Consider the following 19,439-nt stretch of genomic DNA (forward strand, 5'->3'; position numbering starts at 1 on the left):
AGTCTGTCCAGCACAAAGGGCTCTTTCCCCGCTGTACATCTTCTGGTTCATCCATCCTAGGGTATCATCCCCAAGGCTTGCACTGAGGAGAAAGAGGTGTGTATCTAGCCCACAGAATGAATCCAGATAACAAGCCAGAATCCATTCAGAGCACACTTCTCAGTCTCAGAAGGCCTGTGTGTGGTGACCCTTCCAGGCTGCACCAGAAACACTGTGCACTCAGGGGTTACTTACCTGGTCCTTGGAGTCTCTGAAGCCTATGGATAAGTCATGATTAGTCTAGCATCAGGCAGCAAAGTGACAACTGTGGTGTGTACTTCAGTGATTCTGTACTTTAGAAGTACAGAAAACACAGTCTCTACCCATGAGTAGTAACTCGCACTTCTTTTCTGTTTTAGAATGTTCTTGTATGAATGCTTTCTCTGTGCATGTGTGTTGCACCATGCGGGCGCCCGGTGTTCATGGACGTCAGAAGACGGTATCAAATGCCCTAGAGCTGGAGTTACAGATGGTTGTGAGCTGCTATGTGAGTGTTGGGAATTGAACCCAGGTCCTCTGCAAGAGCGTCCCTGTGACCCCAGTGCTCGGAAGATAGAAGTGGGAAGTCAGAGACTCGGGCTCATCCTGGTCTGCTTAGGAAGTTTGTGATCATCAGGACATATGAACTCTTGACTCAAAAAATCCTTATTATTGAACACTCCAGTATGCCAGACACTGCCTCGGATCCTTTAACCATGTCACTTAACCCTTATAAAATCCCCAGAGGGTAAGAAATATTATTCTTATTATACAGGGAGAAAAGCTGAGGTTCAAGGGAGCTGAGAACTGGCCAAGGTCACAGATAATAGACAGTAACATTAGGGTTCAAATCCAAGTGGGGCAATAGTGGTGCATGCACGCCTTTAACCCCAGCACTCAGGAGGCAGAAGCAGGTAGACCTGTGTGAGTTCCAGGCCAGCCAGGGCTGCAGAGAAACCCTGTCTTTGAAAACAAACAAACCCCCTCAGTTCTAGAAGCCACTGTGCCCTCTGTGGCCGTTTCCCAGGCCCACCCTTACATCTCTCCTCTGCTCAGAACAGTCGCTTCAGAAATCCTTGAGAATCAGCCTTGAGAGATTCTGAGAAAGCCAGCATCTACTGACAGCTAATCAGCACCCTGCCAGCCCTGCAGACAGTTGACACTACGCTTGGAGCCAGGAAAAGACAACCACAGGCTCTGACTGGGGCCCACCTGGGACTAGGAGCCCCTGCTCTCCACCCAGGCTGGCTGCTGTCAGTGGCAGCCTCTGCCTCAGAGGCACCTTCAGGGGCTGGAATCTAGATTTCACCTTCTCACCCATTTCTTCTACTTCAGTCGCAGAAAACACGGAGCTTGTGAAACATCGTCCCCATTACTCTCCATCTCCGGTTTTCCGTGGCACCAACACTATTTTATATACTTGTACATTTATACTGTTCTCTAAAACAGCAATGTGAGTGCTGAGGCCAATGTCTTTGTTTCTCTTACTCACTAATGGCCCAAATACAAACATGTTCAATATTGTTGAATGAACAGATGGATGTTGATACAAATAGCAGAAACAAATGTGAGAGACAAGACTGAATGTTTTCTAAGAAACCAAATCAAGCCTATTGTTGAATCCCAAGATCCCCTCCAAGTCCCTCCCTGAAAGTCCCCCACATCTCACTGCTATGCACAAGCCCTAACTGGGCCCTACAGAAGGTACTAAAGAAGGACCTGGAGCTATGCCTGGGGAGGAGACTTGCTTCTCCAGTAAGTACAGCCCAGGCAAATTAAAAGCTCCCTCTTCAGTGAATCCACTCAGCTTTAGTTATAGGTCATACTTTTTATTTTTGTAACCAGCCAACCCACCAAATTATAGGCCCAGGCCATGGATAGGCACGCCAAACTCTGGGGCCAGCCTAGCAGAGACACTGCCCTTTTGGCCCGAGGGCAAATACAGCAGTCAAGGGCTGAGCACCAGTCAAACCTGAAATGATAGATAAAGAGGGCCATCCCTCTCTGGCAGAGCCTAGAGGGGAACCTGGCCCTCAGGCAGGCTGCTGCCCTGGGCAGGACAGGCTCTAGAACTCTCCCAGCAGCCACAGTGAACCCAACACTATGAAGCCTGAAACCTGTCCCCATACATATTCAAATTCTTACTATATGATCCCACGTGGTCTGGGTCCTGAGCACCTTTGGTGGCTTTCAGACCTCTTTAGGATCTCTTTCAACCAATCTGCATTCAGTTCCCTGAACGTGCAGTTGTTCCCTAGTTCCTGAATTTCATTATTCCAAGAAAGCTACTCCCAACAAACCTCAGAGGTTAGCATGCGGCTATGATGATGGATGGAGAACACAGGTCATGCAAGACTCAAGCAAGGAAACCACCATGTTCATTAAAACAGAGCACGCAAGAGCTGAAGGCCAACTGCAGTGATGGCAGTACAGATGAAGGCAAAGTGGTCCAGCGTGACCCCGGGTAGGGCCTTAGCTCACCCCTGCCTCCCCAAATACAGCATGTACCTCACTACCAAAGGGTAGGCAGCCAGAGGGTAACAGCATCGTGATGCAGTGAAATGCTTGTGGAGTCTATCATAGTCAAAGCATGTATGTCGGTACCCATGTGTGCCTATGCACATGCTCGAGCTTGACCGTGGAGGCCAGAGGCTGGCACTGGCTGTCTTCTGCAATGGCTCCCCACCTTAATCTTTCACACAGGGTCCCTCACTCAACTGGAGCTCGTGGACTCTGCAACCCTAGCTTCACAGCAAGACCCAGGCAAGGGTCCTCTTGCACCCAGCACCGGATCACTGGCACATGAACACCCTGCCCAGCTTTTTACATGCTATAGATCCAACCCAGGCCCTAAGCATTTTACCAACTGAGCCATCTCCCCAACCCAAGCACTCATAATAACACAAATGCCTTAGGACAAGATGCCCTTCCACCTGTAAAGAAGACAAGAAAGAGTTGGAAAAGGAAATGAGTTTAAAGTTTGGACTATAAACTCTCCATACGGTTCAAGTGTAATGTGTGGGACCATTTCCAATCCAGTTTTATTCAAACTTATTCTGCTTCTCTAACCTCTGAGGATTAAATGTTTATTTCTCACATATTCCAACCATTCAACTTTTAATGAGCAAACTCATGAACGGTCAGGGACCACTTACCAACTAATCTCTAATCTCTATTCCCTGATGAAAGATTGGGCAGCAGGGCCTCCGCGGAGCCTTTTCGAGCATCAGTAAATCTTCAGGCAGAACTCTCTGTGGACTAAAGATCCATCCTGATCCAAGCTCACTCATTCCTCTGTAAGCAGACCCCTCTCCTCCCTAAGGCCCCTTGCAGCTCTTCCCCACAACCTGCTCGCTCTTCTGTGTGGAGCAGCCTTCTCTCCTCTGCACTACCCTAGTCACTTTTAAGACAAGACTTAAAGCAGTGCCTGACTTCCTTCCTGTACCAGGCTGATCTTGCCCTCCTCTGATTCCTGTGTGGTTACAAATGACTGACTGCCATCTCAGTAGCTCAAGAGTTCCCTCTGAGTGGCTTCTCTGTTTTCTTTTCTATGGAGACAAGATTGTGTGTAGCCCAGGCTTGCCTGGAACTCACTATGTAGTGAAGATAACTCTGAACCTTTGATCTTCCTGCCTTAACCTCCAGAGTGCTGAGGTCACAGGAGTACACTACATGCTCACTGTATAGATCAAACACAGGACCACATGCATGCTCAATGAGTACTCCACCAATTGGGCTACATTCTGCCCTCAAGAGTGCTCTTTGTTTCTTAGAAACATGTAACTGAGCAAGGCAAACCATACTCTCTTATGGATAAAGTCAACTTTGAAATACGATGTTTCACAGACTCCTGAGAATACATGCTTGGCGTCACCCTCAGTTCAAACTGCAGTTCTCCATGCTCATCTGTCTCTTCCGCTCAGGTAGCATCATTTATGTTTGCCATGCTCTAACGCACTCAGGAAAGTGCCATGTGTATGAAAGGAATGACCTGAACAGAGTAGACTTAATGAGGTCTTTGCTTGGCTCTCTTAACCTATTCTTTGCTCCCAAAGACATAATCCTATTTTTGGTTTTGGTTGGGTTTTGTAAGATAAGATTTTGCTGTGTATCCCAGCCTGCCCCTAAACTCATTATCCAGCCCAAGCTGTAACAAACTCACTATGGAGCTCAGGATGACTTTGACCTGATCCTCCTGCCTCCAAGCCACCAGTGTATATGCCATCACACCCAGTGTGGCTCCTAGTTTGTAATTACATTTTTTGGACAGTTTCTCATTATTCCCGGTTATCCTCAAACATGTTGTATAGATAAGGCTGGCCCTGAACTACTGATCCCCCTGCCTCCATCGCCCGAGCACTGAGATTACAGGCATGTGCCACCCACGTGTAAGCAAGAGGTCAGCTCTGGGAAGAGGGGCATGTAAGAATGCGGACTCTGGAGCCAGTGTGGTTTGTGGCCATAATCCCAGCACTCAGGAGGACGAGGCATAGTTAAGACACCTGTGTGGGCCAGCGAGCTCCAGGCTAGTCTGGGGCTGCAATGAGAGATCATGTTTCAAAACAAACAGAAACACAACTTGGCTTTTTGGAGCCAGAATGCTTGGATTCAAATCCTAACTACTTACTAATTCTTTAGTCCTGAATCACTTAACCTTTCTGGACCTCGGCTTCCCATCTACCAAACAGAATTAACTGCTTCGGGCTGGGGCTGTAGCTTAGTGATAGATCTTATGCCTTGCATGCTTGAGACCCTACACTTAGCTTTAGCACAAAAATCTAAAAACAAAAGAAAAGAAAACAACAACAACAACAACAACAAGAAACCCTAAGCTCTGCTTTACACTCAAGGAGCGAGATGGTCTGTGCCGAGTGACTGCTTGGTGCTGGCGGTCCATCACCGTCCAATAAATGTTATCAAAAAGTTATTTGGAGGGGTTGGGGATTTAGCTCAGTGGTAGAGCGCTTGCCTGGCAAGCGGAAGGCCCTGGGTTCGGTCCCCAGCTCCGAAAAAAAGAAAAAAAGAAAAAGTTATTTGGAATATTCCCTGGGTGGAAGGTCACTAGATGTCATTTGTCCCTTTTTCCAAAGTGGCCACATTCATTACATTTTCACTATTTAAAAACACTATTAGTTATCCTTCTCCTAAGAGACAAGAGTCTGGAGAGCGCTGTTGCTACAAGGTTCTGAGAGCTCGGCATAGAAGTCAGATCTGAGGCCGACTGCCTTTGCTGGTGTCACCGCAGCTCTGCCAAGTAAGACTTGCAGGTTCAGCTGGACCTGAAATAAAAGACTAAAAATACACAACCTGCCACGTCTGAGGAACCAGGATGCCTCTCATCAATCTAAGCTGCAGCCTCGGGGCAGAAGGGCATCTCTCTTATGAGAACCACTGCCCAGGTCCCCACAGAGAGGCAACAGGCAGGAAGGAGCTACCAATCCTATGGGTGTACGGGTGTCCCCTCTCTCTCCTGCTCATCTTTTGACTCAGTGTAAAGAGAAACTTCTATTGTCATCATTAAAAGTTGAAGTTCCCCTTCCAACTCTATTTTTAGTCTTCCATTTTCCTTAAAACAGTAATACATAATATAAAAAATATATTTTTTTAAGAAATCCGATCTCCCCTGATGGCCAACACAAGTTGGTTCTGTAGGCCTTTTCTCTACACATTTACACGTAAGCACATACTCTATCATACAGCATTACAGTCTGAACTGCCTCTTTAGATTACTATTTTGAATGTGCACACACTCCTGTCTTGGAGATTGCCATCAGCCACAGACAGTAAATGGCACTTACCTATACCAGGTGTTTGGCTGTACGATAAGCAAAGGTGATGTTCCCACCCTCAGGGAGTTAGTGTAGGAAGGATAAATAAGTCATTAAGTAAATCATTTCAAGATGAAAACAGCAAAGGGATGAACAGGATTCTATGGTAGACAATAATAAGCAGGACAGGGGAGTAGATGGCAATCCCAAAGCAGAAGCACCCGTAAACCGAACAATTTAAAGACTCAGCCAAAGGCACCCCAAGCAGACAGAGCTTGTGCAAAGGCCCCAACGTAGAAATGTTCTGGATAAAAGACTAACGTTTTAAATTTGGCTCCCTTGTGGAGAGAGGAAAATGGCTGCCTGACTGTGGGACAAGCAGGACTGATCCGGCGTGCATGGAGACAGTGGCAGTAGAGAACTGATGCTTATTGTTAGAGCTGAGACGGTGGGGATTACATATGGATCGTGTATTGAGAAAGAAGAGGAAATCAGAGAGTACTCATAGGATCTGCTTGGAGCAGCTAGGAAAATTGAAGAATCAAGTTGTTCCTGATTTAAAAGGAGAAGAGGAAGAAGAAGAAGAGGAGGGGGGAGGAGGAGTAGGAGGGAAGAAGAAAAGGAAAGAAAAGAAAAAGAAAGCAGCATCACAGATCACAGTGACCATGACGGGGACCTTTGTGCACAAGTGTAATCAGTTCTGGAGAAACACCTCCCAGGATAAAGATGGCTGAGGTAAAAGAAGCATGCATTTCATACTGACAGAGCCCTAAAATGTGTCTCCTAAGAACAAGGCATAGTGGTTCATGCCTGTAGGACCCCAGCACTGGACAGAGAGGCAGGAGGATAGCCCAGGAGTATAGGGACAGCCTGGCTTACACAAGCAAGCGAAGCACGGCTATATAGCAAGCCCCTGTTTTAAAATGACCAGACAAAAGCTTTCCAAACATCTGCACTGAATTTATCTTTAACAACAGCCATGGCTTTATCTAGCTTTTTGTTTTTCCTTTTTTGATGTTTATTTCAAGATAGGGTCTTACTCTGTACCCCAGACTGGCCAGAAAGCTTCAGCAATCCTCCTGCCTCAGCCTTCTAAATCCTGGGATGGCAGGTGCAAATGCCGCCACGCCTAATGTTTTATTCACATTTTTATCAAAAAAAAAATTTCTACAGATTTGAAACCTATAAAGAAAACCAAAGACTAAGCATCCATCACTTGAGAAGCTGTAATCCTTTTAGCATTAAAAAAAGAGTCCAACTAGAAATGTCTTTAGGGAGGCTTTCCTGAGCGACCTTTAAGTGGAGACCTGGCTAAGCCCTCTGAGCCTTTCCTTCATCCCCTGTAAAACACAAGTAAACTAGCTTTACAGAGCTGTCCTCTGTAAGGAAAATGAAATCACCCATGTAACAGTGAACGCCCTATACCTGATAAATGAGAATAACTTCAGCAAGTTAAGTCCAGGCCACATAGTGGGTATTAAAACAGCCATTTCTAAGAGGAGATAGAGGACTCTACACAAAAATAAACAAATCTGCATTGTTTTAGAAAAAAAAATTTTAAAAACACTCTCACTGTGTAGCCTGGCTAGCCTGGAACTCCCTATGTAGACCAGGCTAGCCTGGAACTCCCTATGTAGACCAGGATGGCTCCAATTAGGAGATTCACCTGCCTCTGTCTTCTGAGTGCTATTTTAATATAAAGACCACAAAGATGTAAGATCTTCTTCAAAGGAATATTTTATGAATATTTTAAAATACTCTAAGCAGTCAAGAGGTACAGGTCTGTTGTTATCAAGTAGATCTCTAATCATAGGACACCACTTACATTTTGTCCCCAACTATGAAAGCAGAGGCCACAGGTTCCCCTTGACTTCTCGAAACCCACCCAGTTAGTCTCACCTGGTCATTCCAAGAATTTGAGGGCTAGACAGACCCCTAACTCAAAAATGTGTATAGCCCCCTCTCCCCTTCTCCTTAACAAGGTAAAATAGTGTCAAGGAGGCTGAATACCTCTCTCTAAAAGGGAAGCGGCCAAACTTCAACAGGATGCCTTGGCTGTCACCACCACCAGAGCACTGTTTTATCTGCACTGATGAACTAGGGTTCTCTCTTACCACAGACTCCATCACTGTTAGTATTAAGGTCTCTTCACCCTCCTCCCACAATCAAAACCAGGACTTCCTGAGAGAGCCAAGAACAGACCCAGAGCCCCTCAAAACACTGTATATGCAACATGCACAAGAAGGGGACAATGGAGTTGAATGGACTTTCAAAGGGATCTGTTATTCACAAAATAAAGAAGCACTATCAAATGCACTTAGAAATTCAGCTAGCCATGGTACTACATGCCTGTAATCCTAGCCATTTGAGAGGTAGAAGCCAGACAATCAGGAGGAGTTCTAGGCTACAAAAGATCCTGCTCTTAGCTCTATCCTAGCCATACAAAAATATTTCTTAATAACACATTCCCAAATATAAGACTTTTATATGCTGGTCTACTGGACTGACCAGAGTGGAGATAGAGCATGCATATGCCAAACTTCTTTGACAGAGTTTAGGGTGGAGCCTAGTGTATCAGAAGAACCAGGCACTAACCCTGTAGATAGGAATAACAAAAAGGTCTGCTCTTTTCTAAGGCAGAAGTTCATTAAGAGATGGCTCTATCTTGACTTTTATTCCGTTAAAATAAAAATTTAAATACAAGGCCTCTCTTTGTAGTCCTGCTGGCCTCCCCAGTGTTGGGACCAGCAGTATGAGAGTCAAACCTAATCACTTTGTTTAACCATGGACTTCTGTACTAAGCACAGCAGCACTTAGTGTAGTAACCTCATTGCTCTCCAAGACTTCAACATAGGCCAACCTTTCCTCAATTAAAACCATGTTAGCATCCAGGAGTATCCTTAAAACACTGCCATGGAGTAAGTCTTATCCTCACTACATCATAGAGAACAAAAGTGGCTCAGAACAGTTGCGGGATTGGGCTAGTGGGCAGGGAAGCCCTGTGACCGCAAAGGCTGACAACCTGAGTCCAATTCCTGGGACCCACATGGCAGGAGGAGAGGACAGACTCCCACAAGGCACTGTTGGTCCTCCAGATCCACACTGTGGCACACGTGTATCCACATATACTCAGTAAGTGAGTAGAAATATAATTAATTTTTTTTTCGGAGCTGGGGACCAAACCCAGGGCCTAATTAAATCCCCAACCCTAATTAAAAATTTTAAGCTATAAGATTTGTTCAGGGGTTGGGGATTTAGCTCAGTGGTAGAGCGTTTGCCTAGCAATCGCAAGGCCCTGGGTTCGGTCCCCAGCTCCGAAAAATAGAAAAGGAAAAAAAAAAAAAGATTTGTTCACAGTCTTTACAGATGAAAAAACAGAAAACAAAAACTGATCGGAACCTAAGACTGGATTACAGAATTAACAGCCTTCCTTTAAGTCTGAGCTGGCAAATCTCAAACCAGCGAGAGTGTGTGTGGGGTGGGGGGTGTATTTTTTTTTGTTTAATGGTTTCATGAGAAACGGGGACTATGTAGAAGGTTGGTTCCCTGCAAGGAAACTGATAGAAATAATAAATGAAACAGCGAAAGTCTGACGTCTAAGCAGTTCTTAGAACGGAATAACCATCTCTTAAAATAACCAAGTCTCAGACTTGATCCAGCTTTCAGAAGAGGGCTGGGTAACTGAAGAATGAGACAGTCTCCTTTCTAGACTGACCCAAAGATGGGAAGAAAAGTGTACACATCTAGCTAGGTGGTGTCGAGCATACCTTTAATCCCAGCACAAGGGTGGGGTGGGGGAACACAGGTGGACCTCTGAGTTAGAGGCTTAACCTGTCTCAAAAAAAAAGAAAAGAAAAGAAAAAAAAGAAAAGAAAGAAGGAAGGAAGGATCTCTCTTGTCACTGCATACTGGGGACCTCATGCCAAAACCAACAGGACAACTCTAGCCCGGGAAGAATGTCAGAGGTGACTAAGAAGACAAAGGAGGGGTTGGGGATTTAGCTCAGTAGTAGAGCGCTTGCCTAGCAAGCGCAGGGCCCTGGGTTTGGTCCCCAGCTCCAAAAAGAAAAAAAAAAAAAAAAAAAAGAAGAAGACAGAGGAGAATGGAGACAGGAATTAAACCCCCAATTGGTATAGGCCTGAACCCAGCCAGGCACAGTCTCTTTACCGTTCTTAAAGTTATTTACAATATTTTTCAGTGTCACAGAGAACTTTACAAACCACGCCTACACAGATCACTGAAGTTCAGGACTTGAGAGGCTCTGCACCCTCACCCTTGCTGCCATAGGGATTTTTCCTGCTATCACTTCCTGCCACCCCCCAGATGTTTTGGCAGCCAGTGAGCACAGTAACACAGGATGCTTTTCTAGGTCCTCTCCTACCCAACACATAAATCCCCAAGTCACACCTTTACTGCAAGATGACAAATGTGGTGAGAGAACCCGGGAGAGGGCAGGGAGAGGAGAAGAGGGCAGAATGGGGCAAGCTATGAAGACAGAGGCAGCCATGGGTGTGGGAGGGGTACCAGGAGGACTAAGTCAGCGGGATGCCTCCATCCCTCTCAGGGAAAGCAGGGAAAACTCAGGGATCCTAGCTACCCAGTTCAGCTTCATTCTAGAATCTCCTGCTCATCCCACTTCCTCAGATAGAGAACCTTAAAAGCTGTTTCATCTACAGCTGCTCAAAAAGGGAGTCCTGAGGGTTGGGGATTTAGCTCAGTGGTAGAGCGCTTGCCTAACAAGCGCAAGGCCCTGGGTTCGGTCCCCAGCTCCGAAAAATAGAAAAAAGAAAAAAAAAAAAAGGGAGTCCTGAAGTCTCATGCCCAGAGGGGACAAGAGACCTCCTGGGAGTGACCACAGCACCTTCTCTATCTTCAAAGAAAATGGTCTTTCTCTTTTTCAAAAGTAGTTCTAAATGGGAATGAACCCCCAGCCTCTCCCTGTCATTGCTGCAGCTCAGCTCAAATGCAAGAAATGTCTCCCCGAAATGGAGGCCAGATGCCTAGCAGAGCAGGCACTATTCAGGCAGACAGCACTGGGTCCTATGGGTTCACCACAGCCAGCTCTGGGGCAAATACCTTGGTCTTGACCTCAGGGGAGACCTTGACCCTGCCTTCCCAAGAAGCCTCAGGGGAAGATCTGTGGTTTCATTTCCTCTCTACCTTGGCTTCTTTTTTTCACTTCACTGAAGACTGGTTATTTTGGTCTGTTCCTGTGCTCACCAACTGTGGTAGTTCTCTCAAGACTGTGACTGCCACCTGGGCTGCCCAGCTGTGAGACGTGCAGGCCCAGCTGGCCCAGCACCAGAGGCTTCTCCTTGCAGAGCATAAGGGACAAGAACTCCCCAGTGTTTTATCCTCACAGAACAGTTAGCTATTTATACTCTTTCATGTGTGAAAAAAATTTATAATGTGAAACTACAAAAAAAATATTACATAGACATGTGGACATACAATAAAACCCCAACAAAGAAAAGACAAAGGCAGCCAAAATACATGACAAAATAGTCAGGAAAATGCAAAGTAAAGAGCTAGCAAAGAGACAAGAGTTCTCAAAAATCTAAACCATCCAGAAGTGGTTTATAAAGACAAGACCAGACCTTGTGGCACACACTTCTAATCCCAGCACTCGGGAGGTAGAGGCAGGCAATTCTCTTGTGAGTTTGAATGTAGCTTGGTCTACACATAAGTGAGTTCCAGGACTGTTGGGGTTATGAAGAAAGCTCCTGTCTCAGAATGTGGATGGATGGAGGAAGGAAGGAAGAAAAATGGTCCAGGGATGCGGGTAATGGGGAGAGAACTTGTCTAGAATGAAGGAGGTTTTGGGTTAGATTTCAAGCACTATGAAAAAGGAAGAGGAGAAATGGGGAGAGAAAATGAGATACTAATTTATTATAGTAGACAGGGAGTCATTGACACAACTTTAAGAGAAGGTAAAGACAGGTCACTGGGTTATGGTGCTTGCTTCAGAGTCAGATGACCCGAGAGTTCAATCCTGGAGGTAGAATGAGAAAGCCAACTCCTGAAAGTTGAAAGTTACTCTCTGATCTCCACATATATACAACAAAGCACAGCACAGCACACATACAAATAAATGATTAAAAAAAAAAAAAAAGCATAGATCTCAATGGCCTTGAAAAAACATTTAAACTGTGGCCCAATAATGCCACTAGTAGAAATCTATCTAGGACAATAATCAGAGATGAAGAAAAACATTTGTGCATAAGGAATTCATCAGGAAACAAAACAGAGTTAAAAGAAAAGTACAAGATAACATAGTAACGGGTTGGGGATTTAGCTCAGTGGTAGAGCGCTTGCCTAGGAAGCGCAAGGCCCTGGGTTCGGTCCCCAGCTCCAAAAAAAAGAACCAAAAAAAAAAAAAAAAGATAACATAGTAACCAATTACTCTATTGTGGAGTACTATGTAGCCATAAAGTCGCGATACTAAGAGTGTTTTAAAAGTTAGAAAATGGTTAAATTATAAAGAAAAACTCAGCCGGGAGTGATGGTCCATGGCCCTTAATCGAAGCACACAGAAGGCAGAGACAGGCATTTCTCTGTGAGTTTAGGGCCAACCTGGTCTACAGACCAAGTTCCAGGACAGCCAAGGCTACACAGAGAAATCCTGTCTCTAAAAACAAAACAAAACAAAAGGGGGGGTGGGGGGAGGGTGCTGGAGATAGTTCAGCAGTTAAGAACTTTGGCTATTCTTCCAGAGGACCCAGGTTCAATTCCAACCACCCCACCTACATGGCAGCGTACAAATGTCTGTAACTTCAGTTCTACATACATACATACATGCAGACAAAACAATTAATGCTTGTGAAATAAAAAAATTAATTAAAAAAGAAAAACTAAAAAAAGAAAAAAGAAAAACACAGTTTATGACAGTCTGAGGGGGTCTTACCTTAATTGTTAAAATCTATTTAAGTGTGTCAAAAATCTTACTAGGAAAAAAATTACTAGTCCATAGTAGAGATGATTTTCTATCTTTCAGTAATTTCCAAATGTACTATATATATTTACAATCAAGAGGAAAATCCTCTTTCCTCACTTGGAGGACACTTTTTTTGGAGGATGAAGGTTTGGTTTTGCCATAGTGTAAATCACTATATAACTGAGACAGGCCTTGAGTTTACAAGTCTATTGCCCTAGCTTCACAAGAGATCCCAGGCATGTGCTATCATCGTACCACATTATGTGGAGATAACGTATTTAAGACCTTAAAAACAATTTATAGAGCTGGCAAGGTAGCTCAGCAGGTAGAAGCTCCTGTTGGGGATGGCCTAATGACTCAAGTTGAAGTCCAGAACCTGCAGTAGAAGGAGAGAACTGACTCCCAAAAGTTGTCTTCTGACCTCTGCTCAAGCCATACATACAGGTGCATGCCCATAGTCACAGACATGGTAATAACAACTTTTTTGAAAATAAACAATGTACAACCTATAATTGATCTGGTTCAATGTAAAGTTTCTATCCTAAGGAAATTATGAAGTGAAGGGATGGTCACCACAGCATTGTTCACAGCTGCAGCCAATGATTCTGTCCTGGTGGGACTGTGAGAACTGATGTGTGTGACCAACATCAGCACTGGGTAAGAGCTCTCTGTAAGCCACAAGCTGCTCCTTTGTTGCTCCTTCTTCTTTCCCAGTTTGACAGCTCCAATGCAACTGACTGTTTAGGGGAGAGCTAGTGGGTCAGAAGATTCTAGACTTTCAAGTTTCCTTCAGTGTCTGCTCAGACGGTTGGCACTAAGTCACTTATGAATCCCCCCCAACCCCACTTTCCTCTCCAACGTGGGTAATAACAGCACACGGGACTGTGCCCACAGATTTAATGAAAGTGGAAGTCAAAGATTTAGCAGAGTCTGCTGTGCACTATATGCTCAGTAAATGTTAACTGAGTCTCAAGAGTGACTCAGATCTGAGATCACTTGTATTTCCCAAAAGGAGTGTGAGGTGCAGAAATCTGAGGAAGGTAACTATCTTATACTGTATAACTGGTCAGAGGATATGCCTACTCTTGTCAGACAAGGGTTTCCCAAACCCCGCTGCATTTATGGAGTTCCACCCCCCACAACTCCTCCGGAAAACACTCTAGCTGGGAAAGTTGTATCAACGCTGAGTCAAGACCACAGACTCCTGGCTTTCTGGCACAGACACATGATCTAGGCAGAGGTTGGAGGGCTTGGGATGACTTGCTCAGAACATTGATCCCAGGAGCCCCGACCCAGCCCAGTGCCTTAAAACAGGTTCTGTATAGACGTGGTGCAGACACATCACAGGTGTGCAAGCATTTTGCCTTTTTTTTTTTTTTTTTTTTTTTTTTGCCTTCTTCCCAGGGACAGCTGAAAGTCATGACTGATCCCCTCCAGGTGTGCTCTGAGGTGAAGGAAGCGCCAAGGGGGAGACCCTTTCTTGCTTTCTGTGGAAAGCTTCTTTGGAACATCCTGGACTCTCTGAGTCCAAGTTGGTGCCATTGAGCTGATGTCAGGTTCTCCACATTGCAGAGGCCAGGATCTCTAGACAGCTCCATTGCTGCCAACAGATCTAATCTCCCTCTTCCAAGGCAGATGAAATCCAATAAGGCTGCTAAGTCTACAACTTATCCCTCCTCACGGGCAAAGTCAGTCCTTCAGGCTGTACCAACAATACACCAGAATTATTACTATCTTCTAAGAGCTCTGTGGGGGAGAACTGAAAGCCATTTCCCCAAGTTTTCAGATTTATCTGAATGTATTTAGCATACGTTCAAATTTCTTTTTCTTGTTTCAAATTTCTTTTTCTAAAGCTTCATGGTGAACACATGGTCCAGCTTCAACTCAGTGATACCTACTAACCTCTCTACTCAGAGCCATTCATTCACATCAACGTCCGAGCCCCAGAGCAAAGGAAAATCCCAACATCACCTCTGAAAGTTCGTCTTTATAAGACCATCCCTTTTGAGACCACAGGAGGACTACAAAGAACCACAAGCCACGGAACACAAACCAGTCACCAAAGCTTAAGATGAAACGAGGTGGGGGGGAGAAAAAAATCAGGCGGGATGGTTTGTGTATTGTTTCAATTGGGAAAAAAAACGCCTAGTCAAATGGCTTATCCACATGTTCTGCCTAGGCAAATCCACTACAACTTAGCAGGATGCCTGCAGGCGGTTCTGAAATAAGTAGAATGGCATCGCTCCTTATCCCACCCCCCACCCCCAAGGGCAGCCAGCCCCTTCTCCGCTCCCCTCTTTCCTCCCCGAAACATCTGGTCTGAACGCGAGACCCACTCTCATACGGAAGGAAAAATGCCTCATTTTGGCTGGGGACCCAACAGCTTCCGAAAACATCCCACCGGCGAGGTCCCGGGAATGGAATTCGGGCAGCGGACCGGGAAGTCTGAGGGAAGTGGGGAGGGAGGAGTCTGGACCTCGGGCAGGTCCCTGGCTTGGGGACCCCTCCTCCCCGACCCCCGACGGGCCGCTCCGAGCTGCCGGCCCGGTCAGGCATAGACAGGGCTGCGGGGGTGGGCGGGACCCGGCGGGGGGTTGGGGGGCGGCGGGAAGGCAGCAGCGCCGGTCTCACCAGCACTAGGGCGAATCTCTCTTCCAGCTCGCACGGCTCGGGCATCGGCGTCTTGCCGGGCGGCAGCAGCAGCGGGACTGAGGGCGGCTCGCCCGGGCCGCCGTCGGTGCTCTCCAGGTTGCCCATCGCGGCGGGGCCTCCTCCGGGCCTCAGCCCTCCACCTCCTCGCCAGGGCCCTCAGCAGCTCCGACCTGGCTCCTCCCTCAGCGCCCGCTCCCCAGGCCCGATTCCTCCGCCCCTCAGGGGGCGCCTCGTAGTCCGGCGGGCGGTGGCGAAGCGCTCGACGCGCTGAAGCGCGCCTTATTCATGCAGGCCACGCCCACCGCCCACTGCCCCGCCCACGGCTAACTGACAGCCGCGCCTCCCAATCACAGAGCCTCCCGCCCTCAGAGGCCTCGCGCCTGGCTGCGAGCGCGCCCTGGTGGCCCTTGGTGAGCATCCAATCACTGTGCTTGCCGGAGGATGTAGATACAGGGCGCGGACAGCAAAGTTAAGTTGGGAGAGATGGGAACATTAGGGAGTCCCCCATCTGTGACTCTGTAATTCCAGTGCTGCAGAAGCTGCGGCAGGAGGACTGCTTGATTTGAGACCAGCCTGAGCTACACAGCAACACTGCCTCAGAAAATAAGTTAGTAATCGTGAGAGCTGTGTATGTAACCCTAGAGAAGTCACAACACCACTTTCAGAGCTTCTGTCGACTGGAGAGGGAAATAAGCGCTTGAAAGTATGGTTAAAATGATTCCTGTTGGGGTTGGGGATTTAGCTCAGTGGTAGAGCGCTTGCCTAGGAAGCGCAAGGCCCTGGGTTCGGTCCCCAGCTCCAAAAAAAAAAAAAAAAGAAAGAAAAGAAAAAAATGATTCCTGTTGGGGATGGAGATGACACAGCTGTTAAGAGCACTGGCTGTCCCTCCAGAGGACCTGGGTTCGATTTCAAGCAACCACAGGGATACTCACAACTGTCTGTAACTCCATTTCCAGAGGATCGGACACCTTCACACAGATATGTGTGATATGTAAGTAAAACACCTAAAGAATGCACGTTTTTAAAAAGATGATTACTGTGACCTTGTGTCTATTTCAGACCTGGCTCACAGTGGGGTTTATATACAAGGATGGTGTCTCTTTTCTGTGAACTTTCCTTACAAAAACCTGGAGCCTTACACAAACCTCTTCTCCAGGTCTCAAGTTCCTGTACATTGCAAACAATAAAACATACAAACAGCACAGTGGAGAATGGAGGTTAGACTGTGGAAATAAATGGCTTGGGTTTGGTAGAAAGCAACTTGTTAAGTCCTTCACACAGTCCTCCAGCTCTGCTGGAATGGAAGATTGCATGCTCTAGACTCTGTGGCACTCCACGCTGTGTTAATGCCTGCTTTCCGGAGAGGTCAAGAGATCCAATCTAGGTCATGCATGCCCTTCCCTGGCCCTGGACTTGGCACTAGGAGGGATGGGATTGCATCCAGAAGAGACTCAGAGGGAGATATATTTGACACAGGCATCCAGGGAGGAGGAAGGCTTTGTGAAGACAGACAGAGACAGGTGAAAGAGGCATTTAAACTAAGACATTATCAACAAGCACAGGTTCATTGGGCTGGTATGAAAAGAGAAGAACCACTCTGCTCTGGCTTGTCACCCCTGACGAGGTGATGGACTTCTGTCATTTCTGTCAGCCTTTGTCCCCCTTCTTCTGGTGATAGAACAACATTTTCTTTTAGAGAACCACTAGATCCTGTTTTCAGCTGAAGTGCAGCTAGACTTTACCCCAACTGAGGAGCAGGACTGGACCCAGGACTGCCCAATTTTAGAGACTGTTAACTGACCTAAGCCAAGCTGACTGTAGGACTAGTCAAGGCTTTAAAGGAAGAGTCAGAAAAGAGGTTCTGTCCTTGGGGCTTGTGACTTGTTAAACTGTAAACCTACAGCATTCTTGCTTACCATCCATCACTAGTCAGCCCCAGCCTGCCTGAGAATGAAGCCGGCAGCAGAAGAAGAACAGCTGGGAAGGTAACGCCGAATTCAGGAAACTGGCTCTAAGGTAACACAGAATTCAGGAAACTGGCTCTAACCTCTCAAGTTATCTCCCAAATGTTTTAGTCGTTCATTCAACAAAGTTTTTTTGAAAAGATTATTATATGTCGGACACTGTTCTGACCATTGACGATAACACAAAAAGAACATACTTATTTATCATGGATACTCAAGAAACATGGAGCAGAAATAGAAAAATGACAGGAAGCCTAACGACGTGCCTTCTTCATCCCTGTGTGGTCCTCTTCTGATTTTGACAAATCCGTCAAACTTGTAGCGTCCTCTTTTCCTTCTCCACTACCCTAAACATATGGCTGCTGGACTTTGTGTTTGTGTCTCTGTGTATACGGATGATACCCAAGGAACCAGAAGCTCCCACGGAGTTGGGGTTACTGGCGGTTATAAGCTGCCTGATGTGGGTGTTGGGGACTGAACTCAGGTCCTCTGGACAAGCAGAGCCTCTTAACTGCTGTGCCACCCCTCTAGCCCCTTTCCTAATTCCTTCCAGAGCAGAGACATAATCATAAAACTGTAGACTCATACTGAACAAAAATCGATCATTCCAGAGGGGAAATAAATCACTGTTCACTTATCATGGACACTCAAGGAGCATGTGACAGAAAGAGGGCCTTGGCAGGATGCCCAGGGACATGCCTCCATCCCTGTGTGGCCTCCTAGTCACCAGCACTTTGCTTTTGCTTGCTCACGATTAACTACCAGAGGTACAGGTTCGAAGGCTCTGCTGGGGTTCACCAGGTGGCCCTGTTCACTGTAAACTCCCTGCTTACCCAGAGCCACTGTCTTCCTTCTGGCATTGAAAGAATCATATATAATAATCTCAGAACCTTAATGCCTGTTTATTCCGTGTTTCCTATCTCACCTACCTCCAATCATTCAAATGAACCCTTTTTGTCAGCCAGAAAGGTCCATTTGTTGCAAACAGGGATAAACAGGTGTCTTTCATCCAGGGGCTCATTGTTTGGAAGAAACGTAGTAGACTCCCAAACTATGGCTCACAAAACAGTGTGATACATGTTGCAATAGGAATGTATACAAAGAGTGCCACTGAGAAGCCGAAGACAGCTTCAGAGAAAGGCTTTGGAGAGACGACCCCAGTTACACTGGGAAAGTAAGAACCGTGGAAATGGAAGGAATGTTGACCAGGAAGGGGAAAGGCCTTGTGGAGTGGAGGAAATGAACTAGGAAAGAATGTAGGAGGCTGAGCAACAGTAAAACATTTAAGTGGGCCAAAGGCTACAGTGTGGGGAGAGAACAAAAGGCGGGTTGGGTCTAGCTGCATGGGGAATCGTGCACAGGGCTGAAGAACTCACACTTTGTTCTGTAGATAGTTCTGTGTCCAGGTTAGGGTAGGTTGTGTGTTCACGACATAGTCTCCCAAATGACCCAGACTATCCTTGAACTTATGATCCACCTGCCTTAGGTTCCCAAGTGCTGAGATTTCAGGGGTTTGCCACTACACCCAGTTTCTGGATAGCTTTTGGGAAGATTTCCATAAATGCATTTCAGAATCTAGAAAGGTCTACAGACAGAAAATGGAGGAGAATGGAAAAGAGCTGAACCAAATCCGAACAGGAAGATAAAAACAGAAGTTAAGGGCTGGAGAGATGGCTCAGCGGTTGAGAGCACTGACTGCTCTTCCAGGGGTCCTGAGTTCAATTCCCAGCAACCACATGGTGGCTCACAACCATCTTTAAATGAGATCCGATGCCTTCTTCTGGTGTGTCTGAACACAGCTACAGTGTACTCATATATAATAAATAAATAAATCTTTAAAAAAAACAGAAGTTAAAAACAATCCTAACTAAACCAACTAGCGTTGATTAAATAATGGTAAAAAATATTTTATAGTGTTTTATATTTTTAGGTGTAAATTTATCACGCTGGATAAAAGAAATGTGTGTGTGTGTGTGTGTGTGTGTGTGTGTGTGTACCATGGCACATGTTAAAGTCAGAGAACACCTTGCAGGAGTCAGTTCTCTCTTAGCATGGGAGTTATGGGGATTGAGTTCAAGTCACCAACCTCAGCAATAGGTGCCT

The 19,439-nt window shown here is 46.1% G+C and overlaps 1 protein-coding gene across 8 annotated transcripts in view; it reads right to left on the minus strand.

Annotated features, from left to right (window-relative positions):
* The window catches only part of Fmnl3 (formin-like 3), a 51,337-nt gene extending 35,665 nt beyond the window's left edge, over positions 1–15,672 (minus strand). For 4 of the 8 annotated variants that reach the window (XM_087556838.1, XM_087556833.1, XM_087556841.1 and 1 more), the window contains exon 1: positions 15,352–15,539. In XM_087556838.1, coding sequence (XP_087412964.1) covers positions 15,352–15,477 — 126 coding nt within the window. In that variant the 5' untranslated portion in view covers positions 15,478–15,539. Of the gene's footprint in view, positions 1–3,173; positions 3,444–15,351 lie in introns of those variants that run through there. The other 4 variants (XM_087556839.1, XM_087556831.1, NM_001399766.1 and 1 more) reach the window with 3 other exon arrangements.
* Positions 15,673–19,439: the final 3,767 nt, after the last annotated feature.

This window comes from Rattus norvegicus, chromosome 7 (assembly GCF_021556685.1).
Source record: "Rattus norvegicus strain SHRSP/BbbUtx chromosome 7, alternate assembly SHRSP_T2T, whole genome shotgun sequence".
In the NCBI taxonomy this organism is placed as follows: domain Eukaryota; kingdom Metazoa; phylum Chordata; class Mammalia; order Rodentia; family Muridae; genus Rattus; species Rattus norvegicus.